Here is a 20,408-nt window from a genome sequence, read left to right as displayed (position 1 = left end):
GTCCGCAACCCACCGCCGGGATGGTATGGCTCGGGTATCTAATTCAAAGGTAAGGTATCTGCAGCTAGAAGTCTCTGTTAGATGAACAAGTTACTTACCTTCGGTAATGCCTTATATGGTAGAGATTCTATCTAGCTGCAGATTCCTTACAGGCCCACCAATGCCTCTCTGCTTGTGGACTGATTTTGTACGACTAGGGTTGTTTCCCCCTTTCAGGGCCCTAGTTTTGCACACGACAACGTCAATTACTTTGTGGCTCTGCTCTTCTGGCATGGAAAAACCAAAAAGTACTGACGTCTGCGCACCTGGGTGGCACCTATATAGTCACTACTACGTCATAACCGACGCTGACAACGTCACGTGGAGCCGAATGGAGCCATCTGGCGTCAAGCGCAAGGGGTATGCAAAAGTCTCCGGATCCAGCCTGACGCCTGGGAAATTCAAAGGTAAGGAATCTGCATCAAGATAGTCTACCAGATAATGCGTTACCATAGGTAAGTAACTTGTTCATTTAGGACAAACCCAAGGTTCATACCAAGGGTGGTATCATGATTCCATGTAAACAGTCCACCCACTTACCAGCCTTTTTTTAACATTTAAGGACACTGGCAGAGAAAGCTCTGTAGACCGTGTTTGTAAGACCAGCATTATGTACTATCTGCAAAGAACAAAGACTATAAGACGTTAAGAACAATTTTTTGTATCTTTCACCCATGCAAGCAAGAGTGCTCCTGTCTACAATATGGATAGTCCATACAGTCCAATACTGCTACAAGACAAAAGGAGTTATACTCAAGGAAAGAAAACAAGCACACTCGACAAGGAAAAAGGGAGCAACACTAACCTTCTTAGGAAGTGTGACACTGGGCGGTATCTGTGCAGTAAGTAGTCACATGGTCTTTAATACACACTTTCACAAAACACTTCTGTGTGGACATCCAAGTCAACAAGAAGGCACAAGTGGGACAAAGAGTTTCTAAATCAGTTTTTTCCAAACACACACTTCAGAGAACCCAGCCTCCCAGAGAACAGGACCGCTATGTAATCTATGCACAGCATATGAATCCAGAAAAGATTGATGCTGCAAAAATAAATCGTGGCTTTACTGGTAGGGGTAGTTTTGCAGAATTTTCTGGATTCATATGCATCTCACCCACCTCCAGCAGAGGAAACAGACATATCAAAGTGGCCAATGAAAAGGAAAAAAGAATCTGAAGATGGGAACTACATCAAAGGGTTTCCGTAGCATACGTCTGAATTCACACAAGGGAGGGGCATTGCACTAACTGGTCCTAGGATTTAAGGAAAGAGAAAATAGACTACATGGGACAATTCACCTAGGTGGCTGGATAATCCAGAGTGTGAATCCAAAATATTCTTCAAGCTGGTAAACTACTCCTACTGGTAAGTAACTATTTCGTTGCCAGGCCTCAGAATGCTTCTCACAGTTTTCTCAGATCACTTCTGTCTTGGGTATTGGTTGAGCTTGCTGCAACAATGATTTTTGAAACCACTGGAAAAGTTTAGGGACTTTCCCAGCTGCCCCAAATTTGTATCCATGGTATAAGTGTGTGGAAGATTATCATGGTGAAGAATTATGAAGAGAAGTAAGTCATGTTTTCGTTTTTCTTTAAATTATTGTTTGGACTGCAGAACTTGAAGTCAGGCCTTTCTTTAGAAGCCGCACAACCTACTTGTATCAGCTAAAGTCAACATTTCCTGCGGTGTAAAAGTTGTCACTAAAAGTTCGTAGTTTGCTATTATGTAAGACATAAGCCTTATGCAGAGAAATAGCAAAACCACTTTTGCTGACAAGGTTTGGTTAGTAAACCGTCTTTTAACCCCTTCAGTGCTAATGACAAGGGTAACTCGTCATGGAGTTTCCATTGATTTCAATGGAAAGTCAATGGGAAGAGGGGGATGTACCTTAGCAGCCAAGTGGTTAAAAAAACAAACAAATGGGGTTAGTAAACAGCCTTTTAGAAGTGACATGCATTTCTTGCCTCACTAACATGGAACTCTTTAGCAAGATGATATATACAATGCTTGTTTGACCCAAGTTATTGTCTTTTTCCACAGGAAACTCTGGAACAACAATTAAAAAACCCAAATTACCTTGTTGCTGATTTCAGTAAGCCTGAGGTATGGGAAACCAGATTTGTATTTATTGTTTGAAAAGCTGGCCAAGTGTTATTGAAAACATCTGACAAAATGTTTATTCGTCAATGAATTCCTGTTTACTTCTGATAGCTTCTCCCCAGTGTCAGATGGCTATTACATCCCCCCCCCCAAAAATACAAATTTTGTTTTTTTCTTTGTATTGTATAGATGATTGGTTCTGTCTCTTGTCCATATTTGATTAAAGGAATTAGTTACATTAGCTGAACACTGCAGTGGGGGGTGACTGAGAAACAAGATGAATGGGGGAAAGAAAAGAAATGTGCAGGTGAAATAATGATGGTATGACAGATCTTTGGTTCCATGCAGAAAAATGTGCCCTCTTTATTGTTGCTCCTGGACAGCGTCTGGAGTCACGGTCAGAGAGCTCTTTCTTTGATGGCCATTTCATAACTCGTATGGAGCTAATTCATGATTTATATTGATAGCTTGTTATTATCAGATTATCCATGTACATATCTGCTCCTAAAACATGAACATGTAACAACAGTGTTCTGTAGCTCTACTGTGTGAGCCAAAGAATGTAGTATCCATCTAACCTAGAGGAACGCGCTGCAGATTAAAGTATGTTAATTGTGAGTTATGTTTGTTTTAATTTTCTCAATCTACTTCTTTCAACATGAGGGAAACGAATGAAAGGCTGTATGAAATTACATATCTAAATCATTCGAAAACTTTTATTCGATTAACTTTTAGATAATCATAAAAAGTACATCATACAATTAAAGTACAGTTATATAAAATCACCTTATTACATTATGCAATAGCAAATAAAAAGACTTTACATAAAATCTATATACAATTTAATTCGGATAAGCATAAATTTAGTGAGACATTAGCCCTATTTTACTACGAGTCATTAAACATGATTTCAGAAAAAAGGCAACGTTCTTTGCCACGTATTGTGAATCTAACAGCTGAAGTGCCAGAAATGCTGGGCGACAGGTCCTCAACCCCATTTGGCGCAAGAGTGGAATAATCCAACGCTTGCGCGCCTGCTCATAGTATCGACAAAACAAGATAAGATGAATAGTCGATTGGGGAGAGTCTTGGTCACACGGGCATTTGTTTAAATCATGGGACCAGTTTAACACAGTGGGGAAAGTGACAAGGCGAAAAAATAAATTAAAACGAAACCTTGTTAGTAAATATTTTTCATAATTGGATAGGTAAAAGGTAAGGTAAGGCTGGATACCAGCGGAAACTTGGACCATCAATACTTGCACATTTGTTTGCTTAGTTACTTCACGAGAGAGACGTAATTCCCTTAGATGGTTAAGACATAGGTTTTTCAAAGCACTTCTGCTAATATCAACCAATGTGGAAGGCTCAGTGAAGTATTGTGTGCGGTTCAGGTCCTCTAGAAAATTAAAAACATACATTAACCATGGAATTTTCTTCCAGCACACCATATTTAAGCAGTCAGAGATCAAGGAGCGTGTTAGGTGGCATTGTGGCTTGTTCCAGATACGGTGCCATAAGAAAATTGGCTGACATTTGATGTTATCAGAAAGATAGTCGATGCCAAGCTCGATATGGCATCCGTAAATTGGAGCACTATGTGGGAGTGCCAATAGGTATTTTAAGAAGCCATTTTGGACTTTTTGCAATTCGTCTGTGGGTACATATCCCCAGACACCTGCGCCATATGTTGCTATGCTGTGGCATTTAGCGTGATATATTTTTAGCAACTCAGATGGGGCAGGTTTGCCCAACTTCCTAGAAAAGGAGACAAGCGCCGAGGTCGCTCTCTGATAGAGCAGCTTCCTGCTTGCCATCGCTCTTTTCCAAGACAATTGGTCATCGATTAAAATACCTAAATAAGGGTATTCCCTAGCTCGTTCTAATCTGACTTGCTCAATATAAAGAGGTTTAGGATTCTTTACCTTGGGTCCTGTATACATAACGAAGGTTTTGCTTTTGTTCACTTTTAACCCCAGAGAGAGCATAAACTGGCAATATTTATCCACTTGTTTTTGTAGCTGAACTAGTGTTCTAGCTAGTATGACGGAGTCGTCAGCATAAAGTAATGCTGGGATAGGGCGATGGCTAATAGTAGGTAGGTCCTGGTTCCTTACTAACATGGCTGTTTCCAGCCCGTTAGTATATAAGTTAAACAAGAAGGGAGCCAGGACACAGCCGCCTCAACTTCTACGCTCCCAAACGCCAGCTTCGATCGACCAGCCACGCCCTCGCCGCCGTCCGCCGCATCCGAAGAGCCACCACAGGAGGAAGGTCCTTCTCCTACCTCGCCGCCAAGACTTGGAACTCCCTTCCGACCCACCTCCGCCTGACCCAAGACCACCTCGCCTTCAGGAAGCAGCTCAAGACCTGGCTGTTCGAGCAGTAGCGGACCCCCTCCCCCCAGCGCCTTGAGACCCTCCGGGTGAGTAGTGCGCTATACAAATGATCCGATTGATTGATTGATTGAGCCCTGCCTGACTCCTCTTGTAATTGGGAATAAGGGTGAGAGTTCTCCGCCTATCCCATATCTTACACAGGCCGTGGCGTCAGAGTAAAGCTCACGTAAAAACTTGATGAGTGAGGGATCAACACCCAGTTCTTCTAGGATGGACCACAACCTGGCATGTATCACGCAGTCAAACGCCGCGCTAAGGTCGACGTAGACCAGGTATAGGTTACCCTCTTTTGCCCCCACATACTTGCCTATTAAAAGGGTTAAATTTAGAGCCTGTTCAACAGTACCAAGCCCCTCCTGGAAACCGTACTGAAGGTCGGTCATGATATTGTTCTCTGACGCCCAATCCTGGAGGCGTTCCAGGATCAGGCGTCCCGCGACCTTCCCCATGGAATCCAGGAGGGAAATAGGCCTGTAGCAGGCTGGATTGTTTCGATCACCCTTTTTAAAAATTGGAAGGAGTATGGAGGAGGACCAGGAGTCTAATAAGCCAATTTTTGATACCGCCGCCATCACCTGGGTGACGATGGGGGACCACAGGTCTATGTTGGTAACAAAGATGTCAAGGGGGACTCCGTCAGGGCCAGGAGCCTTTCCGTTTTTTGAAGAAGATAAAGCTTGTATGATCTCACTTAGGCTGAAGTGGAGGTCTATTGGGTATACCTGTGTCCTGGGAGGATCAGCTGTCATCTTGGCCTGTGTGGTGCAGGTTGAAGGAGAACCACTGAAGATCTTTGAAAAGTGGGTCACCCATTCGTCTGCAGTCACAGCCACATCCAAGTGCTGGTGTGGATTTACATCAGCCAAGAAAGGAGATTTGGCTACACGCCAAAACTGGGAGCTGTCCTTACTTTGGCAGCTCGCGTGTAATTGGGCCCATAATTTTTTCTTTTGATCCATTTTACAGTTATTTTGAGCCTGTTTGTACTCTAATCTAAGTTTGGCTATTTCATTTTTATCTCTAACAGGATTGTGTATTGCCTTTTTTAAGGCAGATAGTGCTTTACGACTGGCCGAGTTGAACCATCTTGGAGAAGTCTGATTACCCGGTTTATGATGACGGAGTAACTCGGCCTGTATAATATTTAGAATCTCCTGAAAACTAGATATGATCAGCTCAGGTGGGGATTCATCCGCCAGGCAGGTGTTTATCCAGGGAAGTGCCTTGGATATAACCTTACTGGTAACTATTGTGGGATCAATCTTGGACCATTTCACTGAAAATCCATTGGTTCTATCCATGGCCAAAGATTTCTGGGTCAGTAAACTCTTCCTATTTGAGTGGAGATCATCCATGGTTATCTTAAGGACGATACTATTCGGAAAGTGGTCACCTGAGATCTCTGAGCCAGTGGTAAACTTAAGAAGTTTGCCCTTTAAAGTATAAGAACATAAAATAAAGTCTATAGTAGTTGAAAAACCCCTACCGTGGAAAGTGGGTCTGAAGTCTGCAGGGGGGTCTACGAGATCATTTGCGTACATCAGTTCTAATGAGATGAGACTGTCATTAAGAGAGTCACCTAATTTGGAATGCGAAAAATGAGTCAATGGACAATCTTCTTCATCCAGAAGCCCGCAAATGCCTTTCTTGTGATTAGCGCACAGTGGGACATTGAAATCCCCCCCCATATTACGTTACAGGCAGATGATGGTTGCTTGATTCGTTGCTCATTTGTAAGGTGGGAAATGTCAGATACAATTTTCACACAGTCTACAGGGGATAGGTTATTATAAAAATTAATAAAACAGTATGACGTACAGTTATTAAAAATAACCATTATAATTTGGTAATTCAAAGTGGTATGGAGAACAGTGATATTCTTTACATCCAGATTATTGGAGATGTACACTGCTAAACCTCCCTTAGGTCTACCATGAGTAGTAGTACTTGCTGGGGTATGAAATGTTTTGTAACCTTGTAGATGTATTGGGTCAGTTGTCCAGGTCTCCTGTAGACAAATTATCTGGTGGGTATATACGAAGTCCAACCATGATTTAAGAACGATCTTAGAACGAAGACCTGCTACATTCCAGTATAATACAGATAGTAACAGAGTAAGGGAAGTTAAGGTGTTAACGACTGAACTTCCTGATTGGAGTGGAATGTGTGAAGAAATATGATTGTCTTCAGTGACAGGGGCAGGCTGGGCTTCAAAACACAATTGAAGGTGTAATTCTGCTAATACAATTGTGTCTTCAATATGAGGCAACGACAAGGAACTAGGAGGTAGAGTCAGAGGTAATGAAGGTTTTGGTGAGGTAAATGGTAATAGTCCAGAGGAAAGGGAATTCACGTTATCCTGGATATTAACAGATGGTGGTCAATCCACCATCTCCAGGCAGTCATATCTGTTATACGTAGGAACACCCCTCCAGCCAAAGGATGGCGCGGTGTCTCTACCCCCTTGCCCTGCCCAGTCTAGCCAATCAGGTCTTCTGTTCCAATTTCCTACCTGGGTCCAGTTCCATTCTGGACCTGACGCAAAGCGGTTACTGGAGGATAAAAGAAAGACAATCGTTTGGTGCCTATTCCGTCTTGTGTTGGTTGGGAACCCCAGGAGCAAATATGTTCAACTGTTTGTGGATCTTCAAAATTAATAATAACACAGTCCCCGTGAATTGTTTTGAACTCTTTGCCTACCCAAGGGACCCTACGGACCGTTGTGACTCTGTTATTAGAGTAGGGGGGAAGGGGCCTGTTAGCTGATAGCCAGTGTAACACTTTATTTTTTAAGGACCAGCCTGGTTCCTCTGAGTTTGGGTTTAACTCAGGAATCCCGGTCATGATGACAACAAACGGGGTGGCTTCTGGGGGGAGGTGGAAAGAGCGACCGCCTTTCCGATTAGTGTTGTAGGCGGCATTTTTAATTGCTGGAGATTTTGCTAAATTAGGGGCATAAATTAAAGTACGAGTAGGGACTAGGGCTGGAGGTGAGACTGGGACTGATGGTGTAACAGGGCCCTTTTTCGCGGCAGTAGTTGATTTCGTTTGCTGCACGGCCGTGTTTGATGGTTTTTGGTGAACTACTACAGTAGTAGTTGTAGATTTAGGTGCTTGAAGAATAGTTGTTGTCCCTATTTTGGTAGGTTTGGGGTTGAGTGTTTGAGCCACGGGAAGAGTAAGAATTGAGCTCTTCTTAGTTTTGGATTCTGAAATTAGCATTTCTAAGGATTTTTCTATTTTGGACAAGGATAGCACGATAGGTTGCATGTGTAACTTAATTAGTACCTCTAGTCTATCCAATAAATGGATATCTTGGGTACAAGGGTCGTGCCCTCTTTCCTCGTTACCACTAAGGCTAAGGTTAGGCATATTAGACGAGAGATTGATAATATCTGGTGTTATAGAGTTAGCCTCTTGCTGAGGTAACGAAGATTGGCTAATACCTTGTTTAGACGGTGAAGATTGTGAGGTGGGTTGAATCAAAGATTCTGGATGAGCCCGGGAATTGGTTTTCTGGGGCATGTTCTTTTTCCCTTTTTTCCCTTTACTTTTCTTCGGTATAGCACCCTCCCTAAGACCCCGGGTATGGGAGTCCTCCCCACTCGGATTTGTAAAGAGAGTCGGAGTTCTCTCGAGTGATAAGGGGGATTGGGGTGTGGGAGACTGAGATAGCTGAGTGGCTGAAAGATCAATAGACACCGACAGATCCACAGTACCTGGAACGGTGTGGGAGTCCAATGGTGCGCCAGAGTCTAAATGGCGCAGCGGAGTTCTAGCTGCAGCCAATAGTCCCAAGGAGGAACGCTTGGCTGCAGCCAGATCTTGAGAGCCCCGCCTTTCTAATATGAGGACACCTTGATTAATAGCATCATTAGCCCTTGCAATAAAATGATCGATCGGGCCAATGGTCTGGGCAGCATGAGATGTCTTACTGCTTCTTGTAGTTCTAGGCGACATGCTAACAGTAAGGGTACACAGAGTTCGGGAGAATAATGTGCAGCTCCGGGACACAACAAAGCAACAGTAGTTAATGTATCGCAGGGAAGGGAGATGACTTGAACCCAAATGTCAATAGGGTGGCCCAGTCCAGTCTTACCCGGTCTTTAACGGGCTTAAACGGGCCCGTCCTTGGCCCGGGCTTCGCGAGACGGGGGTGATGCTATATTTGAGCGCCTCCTGGCGCGCAAATGTCGCGGAGTATGCCGCTAAGGATGCTGGGTCTTGTGGTCTTTTAGGCCTCACACCACACTCCACTCGGCGGCCAGACCCCGAGGTGGAAAAGAGGTCAGGCGGCGGGAGGCGGGTGGGCAAAGACCCAGGTTGTCACGGTCCTCGCGAAACAAAGAATCAGCAAAAGTCAGCAGGAAGCACAGCAGGTAAAGTGGCAGAATACACAAAGTTTCCCCCCTCGACCGGGGTGATGCTGTATTTGAGCGCCTCCTGGCGCGCAAATGTCGTGGAGTATGCCGCTAAGGATGCTGGGTCTTGTGGTCTTTTAGGCCTCACACCACGCTCCACTCGGCGGCCAGACCCCGAGGTGGAAAAGAGGTCAGGCGGCGGGAGGCGGGTGGGCAAAGACCCAGGTTGTCACGGTCCTCGCGAAACAAAGAATCAGCAAAAGTCAGCAGGAAGCACAGCAGGTAAAGTGGCAGAATACACAAAGTTCCCCCACTCGACCGGGGTGATGCTGTATTTGAGCGCCTCCTGGCGCGCAAATGTCGCGGAGTATGCCGCTAAGGATGCTGGTCTTGTGGTCTTTTAGGCCTCACACCACGCTCCACTCGGCGGCCAGACCCCGAGGTGGAAAAGAGGTCAGGCGGCGGGAGGCGGGTGGGCAAAGACCCAGGTTGTCACGGTCCTCGCGAAACAAAGAATCAGCAAAAGTCAGCAGGAAGCACAGCAGGTAAAGTGGCAGAATACACAAAGTTCCCCCCCAAAGTTCAAGATAGTTTTTTTCAACCTATTGAAATTGAGCTTTATAACTCGCTCATTGTTTTCTAACGTTCTTTAGGCCAAACTGCTAAAAATACTCAGTCTCTATTGGCAGACAATTAAGTATTGAGATATTTCAGCGGTGCAGTTCAAAACATCTTGTGAATTCTATACATCTAGACAATTTCTTTGTAACATTGTGCTATAAAATTAACTATTTGGCACCCTTTTTTCAATTTTTTATTTGGGGGATTATGTCCCTCCATTTTCTGTCTCAGTCAGTTGTCTCTGTACAATTTCTTTTTTTTTCCAAAACCTTTATTGAAAAAGAAAAAAATCACGACACATTACAAGTTGTCATTGCAGCATGAATGCAGTCACATTTACACTAACATATTACATTCCATAATAGAAATGAAAAAGATGACGGACCAAAAAGGCACAATGCATAACCCAACTTGTGCTGGTGGTGTATAGGGTATAATGATTGATGGACTTGTAGGCAGGCTCGATGATGGGGGATTGTCTGTGGATCTGGATGGGACCCAGTGATAACGTGATTGAAGATTCCGTGATGTTTCCGGCTTGCTCCTGTATTCAGCCAAGCGGACACTTCTGGTCTTTTCACTCTTTCAAGATGGAGACTGTTTGGTTGGAGAACATTTGTGTGCCTGATCGAACTGGCCAGGGCTGAGAGCGGCTTATCCTTCAAGACATTTGTTCGAGTGGTGGCTGTGTGGGACTCACTTTATAATGTTGATACCGGGAGGCGATGTAGGCGAGTAATGAATCCCCCGATCTTAGCTCGATTGTGTAACTGTTAAATATTCTTACTTAGGGGGAGGCTCAGAGTTAGCGGGAGGGGAAAGGCCGGGAGCCTGTACAAAGGCCCTCCTCCATTTCCCATTATGGGCGATTATAGTTTAAATGGGGCGACAGGCACACTGCTAGTTGGGGTTTGGCGTAAGCTACATGCAGGGGTGCAGGGTGGGGGGTGGGGTGTTGCGCGCTTTGCGTTTTTATTTATTTTCTTTTCTTTTCTTATTTTCTAAATATTTATCCTGACTCCTTTTTCAGTAGTACAGTGATAATGCGAGCGTCGTTAGTTTGATTTGGGTATCTTCTACATACAAGGACTGTAATGTATCCTGTTCATGATCTCAGTATAGAGTGATTTTGTGAGCGGCGGGACCGAGGGGCGGCACCCTTTGAGAGGGCGAACCCCGTTAATTTCATAATCCTGATTGTCTAGGAGTGTTGAGTTTCAGCGTCCTGTGTCTTATGTCGCTACTGTTTAGTCATCAATGGAGCGCACACCGCTAGCCCCTCCTCCGGATCGCCCCTCGAGACTCTGCTACTTGTAGTTCTTTAGTGGATCACCCAGGTGGGTGCAAGTCGGTACTTGTTGGACTGATGAATCTCTAGACCCGATACATGTCCCGGGTTTTAGGATATCGCCCGAGACATGTCTCGGGTTTCGGGATAACTTCCCTCATCAGTAGAGAAAGATCGTTAGGGGTGGAAGAGAAGGCCGCCACACAACAGTCAAAGGCCTCGATGCCAGAACCGGCACGCAGGTGCGTCGTCCAAGAGCCCGTCGGCCCAAAGCTCAAGGGAGCCATATTGTGTTTAGTCATCAATGGAGCGCACACCGCTAGCCCTTATGTTGCTACTATCCTGATTTTTCAACGATATGATAATTGTATGTACCTGATTGCATTGCGCCTGCTACGTTCTTATTGTTATTGCCTTTTTAAAATTAATAAAAAGATTTTAAAAAAAAGATAAAGGGCTAAAACAGGGCTGTATACTAGCCCCTTTGCTCTTCAGCATGTATATGAAAGATTTGGAAAGATATCTGGTAGTCCCAAGGATCTGCCTGCCCTGCCTGGCAAAACTGAAAATACAAATCCTGCAGTATTGGGATGACATAATGGAACTTGCCAATGTCCAAATTGGCCTTCAGAGATCATTGGATGCACTTGAACAATATTGTGCATTAAATTAAATCACCATCAGTCTGAAAAAGACTATAACAACGATCTTTGGTAGACACTTGATAAACAAGCATTGACATAGCCAATAGGCCTTGCCTTTGGGATCTTATAAGTGTTTAGCCCGAGCTATTGGCCTTGCCAATGTGTTTAGAGCAGTGTGGCTGTTGTGCAGATGTTGAAAAGTTATAATAAAGTGTTATAAGCATGTTTGTTACCTTATATTTAACCAAGTAAACATTATGTACAAATGAACGACCCTGTTAAAAAAGAATTAACATATACGTCTTCCAGTTTGTCTGTCGTGGTACTGAGGGAATGTTGTGCTGATGCTCAGGTGATGCAGAGTTATACTGACATGGTGCTGAGGTGGTGGTGTGCTTGTATGGACGTGGTGCACAGTGATGCAGGATTGGTGCTCTGCGGGTGATGCGCTGATGCTGACGTGGTGCTGCATTGGTGCTGAGGTGGTGCTGTGCTGATGCTTTGATGGGGCTGCGCTGGTGCAGAGTTGGTGTTTTGCTGGTGGTGGTGCACTGATGCGGAGGTGTTGCTGTGCTCATGCGGAAGTGGTGCTGTGGTGGTGTTGAGTGATACTGAGGAGATTATTCGCTGGTGCTGAGGTGATGCTGAGTGAATCTGTGCTGGTGCTGCGCTGATGCGGAGGTGGTGGTGCTGCACTGATTCCAAGGTAGTGCTGCACTGGTAGTGAGGTGATGCTATGCTGGTGCTGCGCTGGTGCTGAAGTGGTGCTGCGCTGGTGCTGAGGTCATGCTGAGTTTAATTGATGTAGTGCTAAGGTGGTGGTGTGCTTGTGCAGAGGTGGTGCTGAGTGATGCTTTGGTGGTGCATTGGTAATGCTGTATTGGTGCTCAGGTGGTGCCGAGTGATGCTGAGGTGATGCTGTGGTAGTTTTGAGTGATGCTGGTGCTGAGGTGGTGGTGCTGCTCAGATGCTGTGGTAGTGCTGTGTTGGTAGTCAGGGGGTGCTGCCCAGGTGCTGTGCTAGTGCTGAGGTAGTGGTGCGCTATTTATGGTGACTTGGTGCAGATGGGGGAAGGCGAACATTAATAGCAGGAAGAGGGCAGGACAGCACTAACCTGAGGTACAGCGGGATAGAGACATCGAACTTAAGAAGGTCAAAAACAAGAGGCAGAAAGATGGCGGAAGCGGGCAAAAAGGTGAACTTTTTAAATATTGTTTTGTCTTTAAATGTGAAATCAATCTATTATTTTGTATTTAAATCCTGCTTCTTTATTCTGCTGTTTGTGATAACAGTCCAGTGCCAAGAATAACATGGACGGTATAGCCAAACACGCACTGTCCTGGGTGTTTTTAAAAAATATTATAATTGTTCGCCGACAGTATGGGGAGAGATATAGACATGCTGCTGCGGGATTGAAAAAAGCGTATGGCGATCAAAGCTCACAGAGAAAGAGTGGGTTCACACCGGGACGACAGTGTCCTGCAATAAATTACATGCAGTCTAAAACAACCTAGAGACCCTCTGTGTGTAACCATTACCAGGGCAGGGGGCTGATAAACATTACACGAATAGCTAATTGATTGACGGTGCTCAACGAGTGCTAAAGAACGCTAACTAAACTACGAGGCATGTCTCGTACGAATACTCTAGCCAGGTTACCAATTACTGTGTATCTCTAAAAACGCAGTACTCTTCTCCCTTTATTCTATGGCAATGCATTCTGGTACTTGTAGTCTTGCTTCTCATCAACAGATTGTATTCCACAAAAGCAACCGGAATTCAAATAACCATTAATTACGTATTTAAATTCAGCAGGTGAAGATTTTAGTCTACAGTAAACTGGCTTATTGTTGCGACCTACTAAAAATGTATTTACATCCATGTTCATGGCGCGATTAATTAAGCTTGGTGAATGCGTACACCGACTAGTCTGCCTTTTAATTTTGCAGTAGCATAACTATTTTTGGCTCGCGCGTTCGGATGAGATCTCTAGTACATTGTCAATATTCTTTGCATTAACTTTGTAACACGCAAACACAGTTACAAAGACATGGCGAAGTTTGCCGCTCCCTTTCCGCCCACTCTCTAAGCTACGGCAGCCACTTCAAACATTGCTTCTGTTCAGAATATGGAAGCATTTAAAAATGATGATATGGCAGAGTACGTATTCTTTTTACAGAATGTGTGTTCCATGCCAGGGAGGGAGATCACCTCTGGTATCCAGGGATTCTGACAGTCTGTCCGAGAGACACGCTGCCACGCACCATCAGGGTCCTGGTCCCTAAAGGGAAAATAATGTGATCTTTACATACCTGCCGGCGCAAAATTATCACAATGGAACAATTAAAAACTGCTAGCATTAACAACTCATCTGATGGGAAAAAAACTACACAAGTGAAGGTTTATTTGGGTATTTTTTTTAAACTTTGTTGCCTAAAGACGGATAATTAATGTTCATATTTTATCTGCCCGCGGTCTCCTTGGTCTGCTTATTGCTTTCTGCTAATGCTGTCCTGTACAGGACTTGCATGCAGCATTTGTAAAAGAGCAGAGTGGGGGAGGAGAAAACTGACACAGACAATAGAAATGCATGCCGCCGCAATACTTAGAGATGAGACTGGGGCGGCCGTCGCACTGATTATAATTACAATGTTACCTGCGTGGTTAAGGTTGAATTGAGTTGCAGTATTGTTATAAAAGGAAGCGCACAAACGTGCACAAACAGCTGTTTAAAACAACGAACCAAAGCAGACAGAACAAGCGCTAAAAGACAAGCGTGGCCCTGCGGCCAGCATTTACCTTACGGAAGCGCGCCGCGGCAGGCGCGATAATTGCAAACAGATGTCGCCGATGCTCCCTCCTGTAAGGCAAAGGCTGCACATGCACGAGGGCCCATTGGAAACAGTGCAGAACATGCACAAGTTTTCACAAAAGCCGGAGTGATTTCAAGAGGTCACTCCAAAGCAGTGCTTGCGCGCTGTGTAGACTAGACCTAAAAAGGGCACCTGGTCCATCAGAGGGTCAAGACCTGAAAGAACAAGAAGCTTCAGGTACCTCGCTCTCACATTGGATGAAAGAGGGGGTACAAATAAACCAACTGGGCTCCTTGAAAATGACAGCACAAATCTGACATGCAGGATGGGCCAACTTAAAAGAAGAATTGCATGCCAAATCACAGAGGGCCTCCTAACGGTGGTGGCGGCTAAGGTGATGCCTGCATTGACATGTAGACCAATGGTATTTAAAGACAACCTATATGAGTGGTTAGACAAACAGCAATGTACCTGCTATTGGTGCATCTTCGCCCTTCCAGATTGTACTAGCCAATCACAAATAAGATTAAAATTTAAACTGCCAAAGCAGGATCTGATTGTGTGGGCCAAATTCGTAGCTTATTGCCGAACATTGCAAATGGCCCCAACTGAAACATCTGCTCTGAGAGAAAGTCCAGTACTCTGGCTCAACATAGGGTTTGCTCCTGGCAATTTCAATCAAGGCGTTAATGTGGAAGACCTACTAGAAAACAGCTTACCGCCAAGAATCATAGCAAAATTGCTAACAAAACAAGCAAAGATAATCTCATAGGAGCAGGACCTAAGGGATCTAAAATCCAAACATCATGGCAGCTGGGCCGCAGACCTCTACTCTCTTGGCTCCCTACCTGAGTACCTGAGTTCGCCTCTCTAATATCACACTAAGTATACCCTCATGAGAATGCATTTTGGCCTAATTCTACTAAGGGGTTATCGGTATGGTCATAAGGAGGGGTAAGTTGATGCAGATGCTGTGGCACAACAGAAGAATCCTTAATACACACATTCTGCATATGTGAAACTCTGAAACCTTTGAGGCCCTACTGGCTCCGGCCAGTGCTCCGAATCCTAAATGTAAGGACATGTAGGCTGCTGTCCTAATCGGTCTACAAAAAGAATCAATCCATCTATTGGGGCGTTTCATAAAGTTGATGAAATCAGCAACAGGAAATCCAAGAACTGCCCATGATGGCTGTTGTACGCAAGGAACATCAGTAATTGCCCTGGTTCACATAAATTAATAAAACAACAACAGGCAAAGATGCCCCATTTAACCTGGGAATCGATGCCCGATCTCATTGGATCACGCCTCTCAGAGTCGCACCTCACCAGTAAGGAATTACTGACCAGCATGCACTTTAAGGTGGCTCACCGCTATTCTATCAATTGAAAGTTTGCTTGAGGCGAAAGAGTTATGTTTTTATTATGGAAAGCATGAATCACTTTTTGATTTTTATAGACTGCTGTCCTTAATCCCCTTAAAAAAAAACTCACAATGTAGTGTTTATCTTGCTCTACTATTGTATGCTTTTATTCTGCTTATATATGCTCTTTCTCTGCTGAGATGTAATGGTTTTAAATAATTTGACATAAATAAACTACTTTACTTACCATAGGCAGATCTTCTTTTGTGCTGTTACTTCCACAAAGCAACATGGATAGGTATCTTCCATTTTATGCCGCATTTATTTATTTATTTAGTTTCTTATATCGCGCCAGAATCGACCCCAATGGGGTATCTCCGCGCTTTGCACGCCAGGATGGAAAAGTTCGTACCTATGTGGATGAGCTAAAGGCCATTAGTCTTCCAGGAACAGAGTTGTTTTAAGCATTTTCCTGAAGGATATGTGGTTGGTGTTTTGTCTGAGGCTAAGGGGCAGATTGTTCCACAAGGTCGGCCCCACAAGAGAGAGGGCACGGCCACCTTGTCTAGTCTTCTTAATGAACGGAGATTTTAGTAACAGTTGGTTGCTTGATCGAAGAAGGCGATCCGGTTTATAGAGCTGGAATTTTTGGGCCAGGTATTTGGGGCCACCTCCAAAAAGGCATTTATGAACAGTGCAACCGATTTTAAACTTGATACGTTGCTGTATCGGTAGCCAGTGGAGTTTTCTCAATAGGGGCTTGGAGGGGGTTCTTGCAGGAGCATTCAGGATCAGTCTTGCCGCCGTATTTTGGACCACCTGCAGCCGGTTTAAAGCATCCTCGTTAGCTAATATCAGGAGCCCGTTACAATAATCCAACCGGCTTATCACCAGGGCTTGTACAAGGGTCTTTCTATACGTGTCGGGCAGGAGGGGAAAAACTCGCCTTAGCAGGCCAATGGTGCGGAAACATGTTCCCGAGATTAAATTTGCATGCTCCTTTAAGGTTAGATTTTGATCTAACTTCACACCCAGGTTTTTCACGGTCAACTTTGGGCAGGGTACTGGTCCCAGGTCCTGAGGCCACCAGTCGGGAGACCAGAGTATGGTGGCTTTCCCAAAAAGCATTACCTCCGTCTTCCCGACATTGCATTGGAGGCAGTTGGAAGCCATCCAATTTGACACTGCCCTCACACCCTCAGCAAAGTGTTCCCTAACATTCGAGTTAAGAGAATGGAAAGGGTAGAGAAGTTGGGTGTCGTCAGCGTAAGACACCGGTGTGAATCCGTACTTCCTTACAATCTCAGCAAGGGGGGCCACGTACACATTAAACAATGTGGGGCTTAGGCATGAGCCCTGTGGCACCCCCTTCGTGAGCACCCTTGAGGTGGAACGATAGGGGCCCAAGCTGACAGATTGTGATCGCCCGGTGAGGAAATTCTCCAGCCAGGACAGAGCCTGTCCTCCAATGCCCACTCCCTGCAAACGGCTTAGAAGTATTTTATGAGACACAGTATCAAAAGCGGCCGACAGGTCTAACAGCACCAGAATCATTGAGCCTCCTCTATCCTGTGACATCTTGATGTTGTCGGTCACGGAGAGGAGTGCTGATTCGGTGCTGTAGTTGGGCCTGAACCCAGATTGTGAGTGGTCCAGGCCCTCTGTCGCCTCTATGAAACTGGAGACATGGATGTTGACATGTTTCTCCGCCAGTTTGCTCAGGAGGGGTAATAAAGAGATGGGACGGAGGTTAGAGAGTTCCGTCCAAGATGAAGCTGAGTTTTTCCGTATAGGATTCACTACTGCCTCTTTCCATTGCTGAGGGAGTTGCCCTTCTTTGAAGGAGAGGTTCAAAATGTTATAAATGATTGGGCATAGTGTCTTGCTCAAAGTGGTCGCCACTCTAGCAGGAAGCAGATCAAGGGGGGAGCCAGTTTTCATGTTGTTTAAAAGTGACATAATGTCACTCTCAGTGGCTTCAGGGATGTCACGAAAAGTTTCTCTTTGAGTCTCCAAGTGAAGAGTACTGGGGGCCTCAGTGTCCATGGGGTATTTGGCCAAGATGATTTTATTATAAATAGTTTCAATTTTATCCTCAAAGAATTGGGAGATATTGTTACACAGCTCTTGGGAGAATGTGTCGGGGCTTTCACATACCAAAGGTTTAGTGAAGGTCTGCAAGATTTTGTATAGTTCCCTGGTGGAATTGCCAGCTTCAGCTAGCTGTGATGTTAAGCAGGTCTTTCTAGCTTTTTTTAAATATTTTTATAATAGGTGGACATTGCCTGCAAGTAATGTTCTTTACTAGCACTAGTGTGGGTTTTCCTCCAGAGTTTTTCCAACTTTCTACATCCTTGTTTTTCTAGTTTTAATGCTTCCGTGTACCATATCTCTTTTTTGGCAGTGGAGCGTTGTTTAATTAGTTTTTGAGGGGCCAAAGAGTTGGTAACATCCAGGAGTGCATTATTAAGCTTGGATAGAGCCGACTCAGTATTATCAGAGTCTGATATTATTGGCTCCTTCCAGACTTGTTCAAATGTGTCCGGGGTGACTTTATGCCAAGGTCTCCGCTTGATAGTCAGAGTGGCAGGGGGGTCCGTAGATTTGGCTAAATGCAGGAAGGAGAATTCCAACATACTGTGGTCTGACCAGTTTATAAATTTGGGGGGGTGACAGTGTATGGTAGGATAATTAGTGAAAATTAAATCCAGAGTATGTCCTCCCTTATGAGTGGGGCCACAGTTTCGCAAGTGAAGACCTAAAAGGGTGAGGTCAGCTAAAAGGAACTTTGTGTCAGAGTGTTCCGGAACATCAGCATGAAAATTAAAATCTCCAAGTAAAATAAAATTTTCTTTGGCCTTCATGTGCGGAGCTAATATTTCGGTTAGGGCTAGTGTAAAGCCAGCATTGGGTCCAGGGGGCCGGTACACTAAAGCACCTTTCCAGTGATCCTTGGGTCCTGTTTTTATTTTAAAAACCATTATTTCCATGGGAGGTTGTATGATTTGTTCTATCACTGAAATATGGAGCTTTTCTTTATGTATAATTGCGATCCCGCCACCAATTTTGTCCAGTCGGTCCTGTCTTAGGATTTTGTATCCTAGGGGAATCCCCAAAGTAATGGACGGGATGGTATGTGGTTTTAACCAAGTTTCCGTGAGGAAACAAACCTCCGGTTTGAGGCTCTGGATAGTGTCCCATATCTCGGAGTGGTGTCTCGGTAGTGATCGAACATTTAATAGGAAGCTTTTCCAGCCTTTCATTTCTGGTTTAGTTTCCTTGGGATACCCGCTAATAATAGTGGTGGATGTAGCTTGGAACCTGTATAACCGGCAGGAGAAAGGCCCTTCGGGACATGGTCAATTATCACAGGCGCACCTTTGCCAACCCTGAGGTCGAAGAGCTAATAAGGATTGAGAAGTGTACCTGAGACGTGTGTCTTCTAGAAGGGCCATGGTGATGAGTAGAAAAATGGGCAGAGTGAGTGGCCCCTGGCCCCGTCCTGTCGCGGACGGGCGCAGACGGGCTACTCTTTGGCTACTCTTCGGCTCCCCTGCGCGCGATCGCTGCGCGCTCGACAGGGGGCGAGGGCTAAATAGCCCCGAGAGACCCAGGCGCTAGAGCGCTAACCGCCAAGCAGATACTGGACAGGAAGTGGTGTCCTCCCCTTTGCTGTTCATAGGGAAAACGAAGAAACGAACACAAATGCGGCTACTGCACACAATTAGGATGAGTGTGGCGAGTTTCTGCAGTGAGTGCAAGAATGTGAAGTGCAATTTTAAAAATGTAAATTTTTTCCGTTTTAAATCACAGATAAAACAAAGTTTAGCAAATCACAAAGCACATCTAGGCTGGAGCACAGGCTCTATACAATGGCCTCTGGCGAGCTAGTGGGTCAGGAGGAACTGCCACTACCCCTTACCACAGCGCGCTGTTGTCAGGCTCAGCCTAAATAGCCCCGAGAGACCCAGACGCTGGAGCGCTAACCGCCAAGCAGATACTGGACAGGAGGTGGTGTCCTCCCCCTTGCTATTCAGAGGGAAAACGAAGAAACGAACACAAATGCAGCTACTGCACACAATTAGGATGAGTGTGGCGAGTTTCTGCAGTGAGTGCAAGAATGTGAAGTGCAATTTTAAAAATGTAAAATTTTTCCGTTTTAAATCACAGATAAAACAAAGTTTAGCAAATCACAAAGCACATCTAGGCTGGAGCACAGGCTCTATACAATGGCCTCTGGCGAGCTAGCGGGTCAGGAGGAACTGCCACTACCCCTTACCGCATTGACTTTGTACTTGGCAGGAGCACCATCCACAGAGCACACAGATTAATGCACTGTAAATATGCCACTTGTCAAAGCTCATCACATACATGCAGGAGCAAATGATGGATTCCAGTTTGGGGGACTGAGTTTCTCTCGCTCTCTTTCAATCTCTCTTCCTTTATCTCTCTTCTCAGACGCATCACATCAAGACAGATTCCTTCACTCCTCCTTTCATCAAGAGAGGAGTTCCTTTAAACATCCTCTCACTTACTCCCCTGCAAAAAAGAATCATTGTGTCCTGAAAACCAACATGAGTGGAGTGATAAGTTCTAAATGAGTGAGAAATACAATTAGTTAAAACCAATTTCTTATAAAAATCATTTTGCTTAAACACAAGATTAAGTGGACAAGATCCTCTAAAAATATGTAAATAGTAGCTCATTTTCAATGGAAAAACAAAGCACATTCCAGTAAGGTGCAGGAACCCTGTGGCTTAGGATAGGGATAAACATGGC

The 20,408-nt window shown here is 44.8% G+C and overlaps 1 protein-coding gene across 4 annotated transcripts in view; it reads left to right on the top strand.

Moving 5' to 3' along the window:
* Nucleotides 1-20,408, top strand: part of UBA6 (ubiquitin like modifier activating enzyme 6) — a 1,111,768-nt gene that overhangs the window by 353,155 nt on the left and 738,205 nt on the right. For all 4 annotated transcript variants that reach the window (XM_078676253.1, XM_078676254.1, XM_078676252.1 and 1 more), the window contains exon 11: nucleotides 2,080-2,142. In XM_078676253.1, coding sequence (XP_078532379.1) covers nucleotides 2,080-2,142 — 63 coding nt within the window. The remainder of the gene's footprint in view (nucleotides 1-2,079; nucleotides 2,143-20,408) is intronic.

The sequence above is a fragment of the Lissotriton helveticus genome, chromosome 2_1 (genome assembly GCF_964261635.1).
Source record: "Lissotriton helveticus chromosome 2_1, aLisHel1.1, whole genome shotgun sequence".
Taxonomy (NCBI): domain Eukaryota; kingdom Metazoa; phylum Chordata; class Amphibia; order Caudata; family Salamandridae; genus Lissotriton; species Lissotriton helveticus.
Note: the sequence above shows the minus strand (reverse complement) of the source record. Positions and strands in the feature narration are given on the sequence as shown.